At 51.9% G+C, this 13,661-nt stretch overlaps 1 protein-coding gene across 8 annotated transcripts in view; it reads right to left on the reverse strand.

The window, feature by feature from the left end:
* Positions 1 to 13,661, reverse strand: part of SFI1 (SFI1 centrin binding protein) — a 63,848-nt gene that overhangs the window by 33,524 nt on the left and 16,663 nt on the right. For 7 of the 8 annotated variants that reach the window (XM_032773730.2, XM_032773729.2, XM_075059981.1 and 4 more), the window contains 2 exons: positions 1,397 to 1,558; positions 880 to 950 (listed from right to left, as the gene is read on the reverse strand). In XM_032773730.2, the coding sequence (XP_032629621.1) occupies positions 880 to 950; positions 1,397 to 1,558 (233 nt within the window). The remainder of the gene's footprint in view (positions 1 to 879; positions 951 to 1,396; positions 1,559 to 13,661) is intronic. The other variant, XM_032773728.2, reaches the window with a different exon arrangement.

A 13,661-nucleotide genomic window follows, 5' to 3' on the forward strand; every position in this document is an offset into this window, starting at 1 on the left:
TTATTAAAGTTAAGCGACAATGTGGACACAAGAACAAATGGATATCACTGACCATGAAGTTTAGGTATGAAATTAGATGGTTTCTAACCATCAGAGGAGTGATGTTCTGGAAAAGCCTTTCAAGGGAAACAGTGGTGGCAAAAATATTAACTGCTTTCAAGACTGAGCTTGATATGTTTATAGAAGGCATGGTATGATGAGACTGCCTACAATGGTATATAGCCAACCTGCAACTGCTAGCAAAATATCTCCAATGGGCAGTGATGGGACACTAGATGGGGAGGGTTTGGAGTTACTACAGAGAATTCTTTCCCAGGTGTCTGGCTGGTGGGTCTTGCCCATAAGCTCAGGGTCTCACTGATCACCATATTTGGGGTCAGGAAGGAATTTTCCCCTGGATCAGACTGGCAGAGACCCCGGGAGGTTTTGTCATCCTCTGCAGCATGGGACTTGGGTCACTTTCAGGTGTAAACTAATGTAAGTGGTGGACTCTCCATTACTTGAAGTCTTTACATTATGATTTGAGGACTTCAGTAAGTCAGCCAGAGGTTATGGGTCTATTACAGGAATGAGTGGTGAGGTCCTGTGGCCTGTGATGTGCAGGACGTCAGACCAGATGATCATGATGGTCCCTTTTTGGCCTTAAAGTCTATGAATCTATCTTCTCTACACACAACACCCTGAGGTACAGAGAGTTTGGTGGATTCCATGACAGTTTGAATCTGTGCACCTAGTATCTGAGCTGAACATTTCATGGAAGGAAACACTATACCTGACACACTCACCATCGACATGAACACACGTGGCTAGGTGCGGCTCTGGGAAATCATTCCCAATAGCCCAGATTCCCTCTCACCTGAGATATTACAAAGCTCTTACCAGCAGATGGTGCCGGTGATGCTTTTCTGCCAGCTTGTGCTTCCAGGTCTCTTCCATGCACAGTACAACATCTGTCATCAAGTTAAAAATAAAATATCTTTTATAGACACACACAACACACCCTCTTCTTCAGGCACAGGCACTGAATTCCAGTCCACAATTGCTTTAGCATTGGGTTTTCTGCACTAGTATGCACACAGAGACATTTTGGTTGCAGCAAAGCTGTTAGAGGCTTCACTGGTTTAAAAAGACGCATCTTTTGTCTACTGTCAACAATTCCCTGCTGCCATATCCTAGTCCCTACAGGTTTTTACTTAATGTGTTCCAAGTGCTAGTCTTGCTCCCTTCCAATGCCCATTCACTATGGACTAACCTGCACCTTTCTAATGAACAAGTGCTTCTCAGTCCAACCATGCCTTACCCAAATGCTGCTTCTTGCATTAGTGCTCATCTGCCTCGTCCACCTGCAGGAGTATCTTGAACCTGGCACCTCTATGGCAGCATACACAAAGGATACAATGCTTCCAGTGTGTGAAGACTCTCCGTAAGGTAATCCTTGCTGCTAGTTCACCAATGCACTCCTGGTGGATTTGCATGCTTCTCCTGTGCTCCCAGGCCCGTCGCCAGCCACAGAAACAGTATTGGAGCACAGAGACTTGGTGATGTTGCTGAGCCAGCTCTAGAACAACAGACACAAATTACATATCATTTGTGTCAGGACAAGGCAATGACATGCAAACTCTAGGCTCTCAAGTGACAGAATCTCTAGTACCAGCAAGGGATGATGGGAATTTTACCACCACCTATTAGTTCTGGTTGATCAGGAAACACATTGTTCTTCTTCGAGTGATTGCTCATATCCATTCCAGTTAGGTGTGTGCGCGCCGCGTGCACAGCCATCGGAGAAACTTTTATCCTAGCAACACTCAGCGGGTCGGGTCTGGGCGCCCCCGGGGCTAGGTGGCGCACCATGGCGCCGATAAATACCCACAGCCGGACCCGCACCTTCAGTTTCTTCTTACACCATGTCGCGTGTGTGAACGTGGAGCGTGATTAACTTGACCTCCGCATTTTCCCTAGCTAATCGCGCGTTGTTTTTTTGTTCTTGTTACTAATAGTTCTTGTTTTACATAGTTAATTAGTTTATGTGTCAGTTAAAGTTATAGTGTAGTTATATGTTAGTATAGTTTCGCGGGGTCTGGGGAGCTCTTCCTACCGCGCAGCGGTACCGTAGCCATGCTGGCTCGCCGGGCTTTAAGCAGTGTTCGGCTGCAATACGCAAGCCGACAGGAGATCCCCACAATCCTGTCTTAAGTGCCTGGGGAATCGCACTTGTTCTAAGTGCCCATTTGCAAGCATTTAAGCCCAGACTCGCGAAGAAGACGGAGGGCGACGCGTAGAACTGGCAGTACTATGGAGCAGCGATAAGACCCTCGCCGGACCGAGTACTGAGCAATGTGCATGACGCCTGCACCATCAGACGAGTACGGTCAGCACTAGCGAAGGCTCCTCGGCACGGGTGCAGCGCGCCGAGGGCCCACGCCGCCTCTCTCCGAGGGCGAAGCATAGTCGGCTAGCCTCGGACCGGGGGACTCCTTCTATGCCCGCACCGGGCAATAGCAGATGACTGCAACCAAGGCAGACCGGCCCGGACCGGCATGTCACCGGTTGCGGCGCCGCCTAAACCGGTCCCCACTTGACTCCAGGTCCCCCGAGGCCGCTCGAATCCGCGCTGGAAGCTCCGCCCTGGCACCGGCGTGGGGCAAGCTAACCTTGCCTTCGACGCGGAGACCTTTTCCAGCGGCAAGAGACCTCATTGCCCTGAGGGACCTTTACGCCTGCACTCTTATAAGTGCGAGAGCATCGGTACTAACAAAATCATTTTAAACCAACCAGGGAATTGCAAAATTGGGAACTACATCAAATTATGACACTGTAAAGGGATCTGTAGTTTTCTCTAAAAATAATGGCCACACGATTTGTTTTTTTAATGTGTGGCTCCAAAGAGAGAGATGATAGATTCTGCCATCAGAAACAGGGATTATCGGAATATGGCCCTTAGTTCTATTGATCGGCTTGGAGGGCTTTTCTAGTGAGGCGCTATACTGATCCCTAGGACCCTAGCACTGGATTTATACTTCTGCACTAGGAGGGCTGGAACTTGCACAACCACCTTAAGATGGGCTTCATTTAAAAAAAAAAAAAAAATTAAAGCATTGCTCAATCTGACGAGCATCGCCTGTGCCCTCGGCGCGCGCATCGGTGCGACTCTCTCCAGTAGGCAAGCGCTCTTACGCACTCAGCCGGCCCCTCTATCCGTGCTCCCGGCGACTGCCCATGGGCCGACACCTAAGATCCGGCGTCAGAATCGAGGCGTCCCCGCTGGCCTCGTCGCCGCTCCACATTCGGCGTCGCTTCGACCGCTGCGCCACAGGCTCGCATCGGCCCCAGAAGATAAACACGATCTAGTCCAGGTACAATTGCAAAAGTTCTTCTGGCTGCATTCAATAAATTAATGCCACTCAATCCTGGAAAAGTATCTTCACTGAGATAAAAGAGGAATTTAGCCTTATGGGAATCAACAACATCTACCCAAAAAATGATCTCTCCACTCTAGGCTCTATGGTGATAGCACTCATGTAACAGGGAGATGTTTTACCACACTATTTTCTAACGCCTGCTCAGGCAGGTCTTGTACCTGGTGGCAAAACTGGCCTATTGCCGTGTCTACACTAGTACTCCCATCAGTGATGGGAGATTTTTTTGTTAAATAAGTGGAACCAGACAAGGCTATGCATACAATGAATTCCGCACCATGTTTCTCAAATGAGGGGTAGGTCAGAACTAAGACCTCTTTAATAATGTGGCCAGGACATTCATGCATCAAAGTATTACAGATTCTAAATCAGAACCAAGAGCTGGTCGAGTTTCCAGCTCTTAGCTGCATTTGAAAAATATATTTCCCTGAAGTACCTTAGTGGTTTGTGAGCTGCTGTGTCAGGGACGCTGATGCTGCTCGCTCCTCCTTCTACACCGACAATTCCAAGCGATTCCAGAAGCTGCTGCGCAACTGGAGCAAAACAGCAAGAGATAGAAACCACAGGTAAAATAGCGGAGAATCCAAAAGAATGACGATGCAGATTTCTGCTAATACATTCGTGGAGGAAGAAGTTCCTTAAAAGGACACTGTTGCTGCCATAACAAAACAAAAGCAGTCTAAAAGCCTGATGCAATTTTGTTTTCTTCAGCTGCTCTGATGTCTGAATGCAGACCTGGAGTCCTCAAACATTGAAAATAGAAATGTGCTACATTCCAGTGCTGCTGATAGATTGGAACTCTGCTGAGCTTTATTTATACCACTTCACTACTCCTTGTCACAGGTACAGCCATTTTGTTCCTTGCATACACAGAAAGACTATAAATCTCTTGCTAAAGGGGTTCGTAATGGGACTGTTTGACAAACACATAACAGGCGCCAACATGTTTTGTGACTGATGGAGACTACAACAGGAAATATATTTTCCTGAGAATTGGCTGGTAGCAAGGAAGCAAACGTAAAACAACTGACTAAGACACTTTGTGGAACAGGTGTAGAAGGTAGGAAGGATTCAAGGAAGGTCATCATGTAAAACCAAGCAAAAACCAAATTAACCACCATTACTTAACTGCCGATGAGCCAAATTTCTTCTCATTTCTGGAGAGACATTTATAATGTCTTCGCAAGCATTAAACACAAAGTGGCTGGAAAACAAATCACAAAATTTAACATTACCACCACTGTGTAGCCTGAATACCAACAGCCAGAGCTAATTCCCTGGGACAACTGCTCGCTTACAGAATAGCCAAAGCTGGCATTGCAGAACCCAGTTTTGTGCTACTGTGTATAGTCCAGTCTTACTGCCGTGTCATGGATACAAGCCGAGCATCAGGCTCCCTCCCCTGGGTTGGAGAGTTTACTCTCCAGCTATTAAAAACTCTCCCTTACCTCGGTTCTTCTTGAGTCATCCAGCTCTTCTCCCTGTGCTCTGTCAGCAAATCACTGCAGGCCCTCCCACACCCCTCTCTCAATGGAGAGATTCAACAGGTCCGTGGCCCTTTCCCTGTCTACTGGAGTACCTACAATTTTTGCTCCTGCCGCTGAAGCCAAGGAAGGCTCATCAACCTATCCCTTCCCAAGATACTTCGTAATGGAGAAGGGCCGCTAAATACTTGCTTCGACCTCTCCCAGTTCTTACTAGACGCTCTAACTCCTTATGGTCTCTCGAACTCAAATCCCAGGAAGCTCATTCTGTGTCTGAACTGGGGAAAAATTATGTGCTAACTGTACCCTGCTTAAAAGGCCAGGACTCCTGTTACTTCTGCTACTCGTATTTCCAAAATATTAATCTCACTGCCTTTTAGGGTCATTTTTTTGAATGATCAATAACTGCCTCACATACAAGAATAACATCTTCTCCAACAAGCAAGAGGCCCTGTGAATGGCAGAGATAGAGGAATTTATTTATGTGGGAAGTGGGAGTTCTTTCAGAGTGAAGGGGCCAGGGAGCGGCATGAGGGACCAATTGGTCTGATCAATTTTGCTTCTTGATTGAACAATAACTGATTTCCTCTTGTATTGAAAAGTATGTCTCAGATGAATTCCCATCAAATATGAGTTCAGTCCTCTATCTTATTAAAGTTAAGCGACAATGTGGACCAAGAACAAATGGATATCGTACTGACATGAAGTTTAAGGTAGGAAATAGATGGTTTCTAAGCCATCAAGGAGTGATGTTCTGGGAAAAGCCTTTCAAGGGAAAGTGTGGCAAAAATATAACTGCTTTCAAGAACTGAGCTTGATATGTTTAATAGAAGGCATGGTATGATAGACTTGCCTAAATGGTATATAGCCAACCTGCAAACTGCTAGCAAAATATCTCCCATGGGCACTGAGGGACAACTAATGGGGAGGGTTTGGAGGTTACTACAGAGAATTCTTCCCAAGGGTGTCTGCTGGTGGGCTGCCCATAAGCTCAGGGCTCACTGATCACCATATTTGGGGTCAGGAAGGAAATTTTCGCCCTGGATCAGACTGCAGAAGACCCGGAGGGGTTTTGTCATCCTCCTGCAGCATGGGAACTTGGGTCACTTTCAGTGAAACTAATGTAAGTGTGGACTCTCCATTAACTTGAAGTCTTTACAGAATTATGATTTGAGGACTTTCAGTAAGTCAGCCAGAGGTTATGGGTCGATTACAGGAATGAGTGGTGGAGGTCCCTGTGGCCTGTGATGTGCAGGACCAGACCAGATGATCATATGGTCTTTTTTTGCCTGTAAAGTCTATGAACATCTATTCTCTAAACACACAACACCCTGAGGTACAGAGAGTTTGTGGATTCCCATGAACAGTTTGAATCTTCACACTAGATTGAGCTGAACATTCATGGAAGGAAACACTATACCACCTGACACACTCATCAACCATCGACATGAAACACACGTGGCTAGGTGCGGCTCGGGAAATGCAATTCCAATACCCAGATTCCCTCTCACCCTGAGATATTACAAAGCTCTTACCAGCAGAATGGTGCCGGTTGAATGTTTCCTGCCAGCTTGTGCTTTCAGGTCTCTTCCAGCACAGTACCACATCTGTCATCAAGTTAAAAATATCTTTATAGACACACACAACACATCCCCTTCTTCAGGCACAGGGCACTGAAATTCTCAGTCCACAATTGCTTTAGCATGGGGTTTTCCTGCATAGTATGCACACAGAGACATTTTTGGTTGCAGCAAAGCTGTTAGAGGCCCTTCACTGGTTTAAAAAAAGACGCATCCTTTTTGTCTACTGTCAACAATTCCCTGCTGCCATATCTAGTCCGCTACAGGTTTTTACTTAATGTGTTCAATGCTAGTACCTTTGCTCCCTTCAATGCCCATTCACTATGGACTAGACCTGCACACGTCTAATGACAAGTTGCTTCTCAGCCAACCAGCCTTACCCAAATGCTGCTTCTTGCATTAGTGCTCATCCCTTCGTCAATCTGCAGGAGTAATCTTGAAACTGGCACTACTATGGCAGCAATACAACAAAGGAACAATCGCTTCCAGTGTGTGGAAGACATCCCGTAAGGTAATCTGCGCTAGTTCACGACAATGCACTCCCAACGTCCTGGTGGATTGTGCATGCTTCTCCTGTGCTCCCAAGGCCCGTCGCCAGCCACAGAAACAGTATTTGGAGCACAGAGACTTGGTGATGTGCTGAGCCAGCTCTAGAACAAACAGACACAAATTACCATACATTTGTGTCAGGACATAGGCAATGACTGCAATCTAGCTCTCAAGTGACAGAATCTACTAGTACTAGCAGGGTGAATGGGAAGTTTACCACCTACCTATTAGTCTGGTTGTACAGGAAACACATTGTTTCTTCCTTCGAGTGGATGCTCATATCCATCCAGTTAGGTGTGTGCGCGCCGCTGCACAGCCATCGAGAAACTTTTTATCCTACACACTCAGCAGGTCGCTGGGCGCCCCCCGGGTGGCGCCACCAGGCGGCCGCATAAATACCCCATGCCGACCCGGCACCCTTCGTTCTTCTTACCACCGCATGTCGTCGTTGGAACAGTGAGTGCAGTTTACTTGACCTCGCGCATTTCCCTAGCTAATCGCTGCGTTTTTTTTGTTCTTTCGTTACTTAATAGTTATTGGTTTTACATAGTTAATTAGTTTTAATTTCAGTTTTAAAGTTATCAGTTGTTAGTGATTGTTAGTAATAGTTTTTCGCGGGTCTGGGGCTCTCCCTACCCGCCGCCGTAACCACGTAGCCATGCCTGGCTCGCCGGGCTTTAAGCATGTTCGGGGCTGCATACGCCAAATGCCGGACAGGAGAATCCCCCACAACTCTGTCTTTAAGTCTGGGGAATCGCACTTGTCTTCTAAGTGCCCCCATTCAAGGCATTTAAGCCGGCGCACGAAGAAAGGAGCGGGACCTAGACCCGGCAGCTCCTTATGGAAGCAGCATTAGCACCCTCGCCGGCACCGAGTACTAGCCAGCAGTGAGACGCCGCCCCATCGGCACCGAGTTACGGTCCAGCACCGAGAAGGCTCCCTCGGCATCGGGGTGCAGCCCGACGCCGAAGGAAGCCCCAACGCCACTACTCGCTCCGAGGTCGAAGCTCGGGGCTAAAGCCGGACCGGCTCCTCTATGCCGCGCACCGCAAGCAGAGACTGCACCAAGGCAGACGCCCGGCACCGGCACCGGTTGCGGCGCCGCCTAACCGGCCCCATTTGACTTACACAGCCCCACGAGGCCGTCGAATCCGTGCGCCGTGGAAGCTCCCGGCACGGCCGTGGGTCCAAGCTAAACTTGCCTTCGACGCGGAGACTTTTTCAGCGGCAAGAGACCTCATTGGCCCTGTGGACCGGCCACCGCCCGTGCCCTTTCGGCACCGCCAGTTACCGTGCGACTCTCTCCAGAGGCAAGCCGCCTTACCACAGCGCCCTCTATCAAACTGCTCCGGAGAGGGCCGCACGTCGAGGTCCGCTCCCGTCGCCGGCTCCACATCTCGGCGTCGCTCCGCTCGCGAGCCACAGCTCGCATCAGCGGCACACCCGCCCACCTCGGCACCGCTCCGCCATCGCGGCACGCTCACCACAACGCCCGCGCCCGTCCTCGCTCCCCATCTACCGCGCTATTCGCAGGCACCAGTCGAGCCTGCGGCACGCTACAGGGACCGGTCATTCACGGAGCCGATCTCGCGCATAGCGAAGGGCTAAGGTCCCGGTCGACCTCGCCCGCACAGAGCTGTCGCAGTCCGTCGGTGCTCGCGGTATCGAACCCGTAACGCCGGACCGGTCCCTCCAAGACCCAGAGCTGCTCGATCTATTGGCACTATCGGGGCCACGTTTGCGGCTCTGCCGTGGCCGGCCTGTCAGGGAGTCGGCCTCTCTCGCAGGCCAGTAGTTACTATAGCCAGGGACAAGATACTGACATGGCCACGGGAACTGTTCAAAGATGCACGCCAAACACGATGCAGGACAGCAGCAATGGCCCTTCTGACCCGGCGCGGTCTGGGCATACCATCAAGCCCAGAAGTGCTCCCTGGTCCCTGGCCCCTACACTTGTTTCGGAACGCAGGGCGCCGGAAGCCAACCATATCCGCCCCTCCGCAGAGTCAGAGGACCCATGTTCATCCATCCTCTCTATATCTCTGTGATCTATCTCTAATGCAGGAACGGCCCACAGGACCACAGTGCCATTCAGGACCCACGTTGTTCCGTATATCCTCCTCACTCTTCCCCGATGAGGCCGTGCAGGGTCCTCTTCTTCGGGGCCGCCGCCAATAGATCGAGAGCCCACCAGGACCCTCCCAGGTACTGTCTCAACATAAACCTCCCGTGAGAAAGTGCCGGAGGTGGAAACGACCCGGTGGTCAGCATCCTTAGCCGGCTGACAAACCCGCGACACGTGTGGCCCCTGGCCATTTAATCAAGGACCAATCCAGTGCTGCCTACTGGATACCGCTGTGGTCAGAACTCCAGCCTCGATTCCGCAATGGCTAAAGGGGTGGAGGAGGGGTAGCAGTGGTACCTCCCCAGGGGTACGAACACTTGTACGTCACATGCCTCCCTCCTCTTTAGGTCCGTACAATCTGTCAATGCAGGGAGGCTGCCACGGCCAACAGGCACCTGCTCCGAATCCAAGGAGGTCTAGACAGATGGACCTGCTAGGTCCGTAAGTGTACTCGGCGGTGCTGTGCAGCCGAGTGGCCAATCCAGCAGGTCTGTTGAGCCCCTACACTTTAACACCTGACGGAGGTTGGCCGCTTAACTGAGTTGCTGCCCCCCGACTCGCGCCAGGAGTTCACAGCTTTTGTGGAGGAAGGCAAAAAGGTTGGCAGGACTTCCCTCCAGCTCCCTGACGCGGCCGATTGGCCTGCCCGGATCTGTAGCCCAGTAATCACAAATGAGGAATCTCCGGCTCGCAGGCCTCCACCTGCCACCGGGAACTATGCAGTAGCATCCTACAAGACTTACCCTTGAGGCCGGGTTGTTCTCGACAAACACGGGAACTCGGCTGCAAGCCTAAAAGACAACAGGTGATCATGAGGTCCCCTCAGGATGCACACAGCCCGTGACCCCAACGTAGGCCCCTTTTAGGCCCAACCTCCGCCGCCCATACTTTCCGCCTCGAAACGCAGGACTTCACACAGAAGGCGAGGCCGGGGTGGGCGAAGCGCGCCAGGTTAGCTGGGCCCAACCACGCGGGGCAGTCTCAAGGTCCCTCTAGGCCCCACCCGGGCCCAAGGGCAAGTTTTGAAGGTACGCGCTGGGGACGCCTACCAACTCAGTCACGATCCTTCCTCCCCTTTTTCCAACGCGCCTCTCCTACTTCCCTTCCGGGGGGGGGGAGCGGGGGGGGGCGGCGTGGCACATCTTACTTCTGACCAGTGGTGCAGCACGTGGAAGCAAGAATACCACCTCCAGTTTGCTTCATCCCCGCCTTCCACCCCCTTCCCGGTACCTCTTCAGGGACCCCTCTCACGAGCAAATCCTCTGGCACGAGGTGCAATTCTCCTCCTGCAGGAGCCATAGAGGAAGTCCGCATGCCTGAAGAGGGGGAAGGGATTTTACTCCAGCTATTTCCCTCATATCCAAGTCCAAAGGGAGGTCTGCGACCTATTCTCGACTTGCGGGGGACTCAACAAGTGCTAGGTCAAGTTGAAGTTCCGCCATGGTCTCCCTGGGAATTTTATCCGTCCTTTTGGATCCTGGAACTGTTACGTCCGCCCTCTTGACATGAAGGACGCGTACTTCCACATAGCGATCTCCCCCCGCAACAGGAAGTACCTTCGGGTTCACAATCAACACACCATTTCAATTGCTGTCCTCTAGCCCTTTGGCCTGTCTACGGGCCCAAAGGGTCTTTAAAAAATTGCATGGCAGTCCGTCGCCGCACACCTTGCAGGCAACGATACATGTCTACCTGTACTGGAGACTGGCTCATCAAGGGCCGCCTCGGCAAGGCCCAAGTACGGTACATCAACAATTCCGTGATCACAGACCTCTTCAGCCGCTTGGGCCTCCTACTCAAGCGGAGAAGCGTCCACTCTTCATTCCAACATCAGAGACTGGACTTCACAAGGAGCGACCCTTGACTCCTCCCTTCGCACAGAGCCTACTTACCGCAAGCACGCTTCCTTGTCTGATTCACTTCACTTCATACGGCGCTTGCAAGCCGCTCATACTAACCTCAGCTCAGCACTGCTCGCCTTCTGGGACATATACTTGCATGCACTTATGTCCCCAAGTACCCAGGCTCCGCATCCGGCCTTTCAAGACGTGGCTCAACACCGGTCTTCCACCCGCGCAGAGGACTTCCATGGACGTGCTACTCACGACCTTCAGGTCCCCTATGCTCCTCGACTGGTGGTTTTGGACCGTCTCTGTTTGTGCGGGAATGCCATTTCATCCGCACAGCAACCGTCACTAATCCCTTACGACGGACCGTCGTCATCCTCGCTTGGGGAGCCCATCTAGGTCGGCTTGCAGAACCAGGGCCGTTGGTCGCCGACAAGCTCGACTCCAATATCATAATGTCCGAGAGCTGAGAGCTGTTCGTCTAAGCCTGCCAGACATTCCACCACAGCAACCTTCGTGGCCGTTGTGTCTCGCTTTAACGGACAACACAACGGCCATGCGTACTACAGCAACAAGGCAGGGAGGGAACCCGCTCGTCCCCCTGTGTCTTGAGGCTATTCAATACTGTGGGCCTTCTGCAGTACCCTCCAGGTGACAATCCTGGTGCATCCTCCTCCCAGGAGTCCGGAACACCCTGGCAGAATCGGCTGAGCAGGTCCTTCCCTCCTGCCACGAGTGGTCGATCCTGCCGGAACATCATTTACTGCTGTCTTCCAGAGGTGGGGGTTTCCCCTCGTGATCTTCGACTCCCACTCAACAGAAAGTGCCAGGATTCTGCTCATTCCAGGCCTCCCCCAGGCTCGCTGACGGATGCGTCCTCCTGCCCTGGAACCACCACCTGCTTTATGCCTTCCCTCCGTTCTCTGTGCAGCAGGGTCCTGCTCAAGCTCCGGCAGGGACAGTGACATCTTATTCTTGAACGCGCCTGCGTGGCCCAGGCAACCCTGGTACACCAACGCTCCGGATCTGTCGGTAAGCCGCTCCGATTCCCGCTCCCCTAGTGTCCGCAGACTGATCACACAGGACCCACAGGAGACTTTGTCACCAGACTGCGATCACCTCCACTCACTGGCGTGGCTCCTGCCATGGCGAATGCTGACGAATTTGCGCTGTTCCAAATTCGGTGCAGGCGCATCCTCCTTAGTAGCAGGAAGCCTTACCACCCGCCGGACATATGTGGCCAAATGGACGCGCTTCACTGGCCTGGTGCACATGCGCACGATGCTTCCTCCTTACAGGCGTCAATTCCGCAACATCTTTGACTACCCCTTCTGGCACCTTAAGCAGGAGAGCCGGTGACTTCTCCCTTAAGGTGCACACCCGGCAGCGATATCCACCTCCATCCGGAGAGGGCGGTACTCGGTGTTTTCTCTCACCCAGACTCTCGCTTCATGAGGGCCTGGACGTAACTTATCCCCCTAAGACCCCCCGCTCGTCACCCAGACCCCTCCTGGGACTTGGAACTTGATCCTAAACAGACTTAATGTTACCCCCCCTTTGAGCGCTTTTGGCGACTTGTTTTGCTTCTCTACCTTTCGTGGAAGACGGTGTTTTGTGGCGATCACCTCAGCATCCGCAGGGTCTCGGAGATCAGAGCCTCACTGTAGACCACCCTCCGTACAACTGTCTTCCTAAAACAAGGGTACAACTGCGACCGTCATCGGCATGCCCTACCAAGGTGGTGTCTGCCTCCATACTAGCACAGGACATCTTTCTCCCCGGTTTTCTCCTCGAAGCCTCATGCTTCCCCCGTGGGAACAGAAGCTAACACACCAATGGATGCGCGCAGAGCGCTAAGCTTTCACGACGTGGAATGGACCAAGCCCTTCCCAGAAAGTCTCCCAGCAGCTGGGCTCCTTGTGGCAGTGGGGCGGATGAAAGGTCTACAGCTCCTCCCAGAAGATTTCCTCTTGGTTCACGGCCTGTATTCGCAACCGTGCTAGCTACGCGCTAGCTCATGTTCCCCTGGAACGCTTTACAGCGCATTCCACCAGGGCGCAAAGCTTCCTCAGCGGCCTTTACCTGGCGCACAGGTGCCCATCCAAGAGATTTGCTGTGCTGCGACATGGTCAGCGGGTTCCAATACTTTCGCCTCACACTATGCGTTGGTACCAGTCTCGAGAATGACGCAGCCTTTGAGTGGGCGGTACTTCAGGCTGCCACGTCCCACTCCGACCCCTCCGCCTAGGTAAGGCTTGGGAATCACCTAAGCTGGAAGGATATGAAGCAATCACTCGAAGAAGAAAACAAGGTTACCACGCTTTGTAACTGTTGTTCTTCGAGAATGTGTTGCTCATATGCCATTCCACAACCCACCTCCTTCCCCCACTGTCCCGGAGTAGCCGGCAACAAGGAACTAAGGGGGCCGGTCGGCTGGGGTATTATGTGGCGCCATGGTGGCGCCACTCCAGGGGGCGCCCAGCCCACACCCACTGAAGTGTTGCTAGGGTAAAAGTTTCTCCGATCGGCTGTGCACGCGGCGCGCACACACCTAACTGGAATGGATATGAGCAACACATCCAGACACAGTTACAAAAGGTGAGTAACCTTGTTTCTGGTTATTCAGGAACCCTTGGCGGAGAACTGATACTCAGCTCTGG

This window comes from Chelonoidis abingdonii, chromosome 22 (assembly GCF_003597395.2).
Source record: "Chelonoidis abingdonii isolate Lonesome George chromosome 22, CheloAbing_2.0, whole genome shotgun sequence".
Lineage (NCBI taxonomy): Eukaryota > Metazoa > Chordata > Testudines > Testudinidae > Chelonoidis > Chelonoidis abingdonii.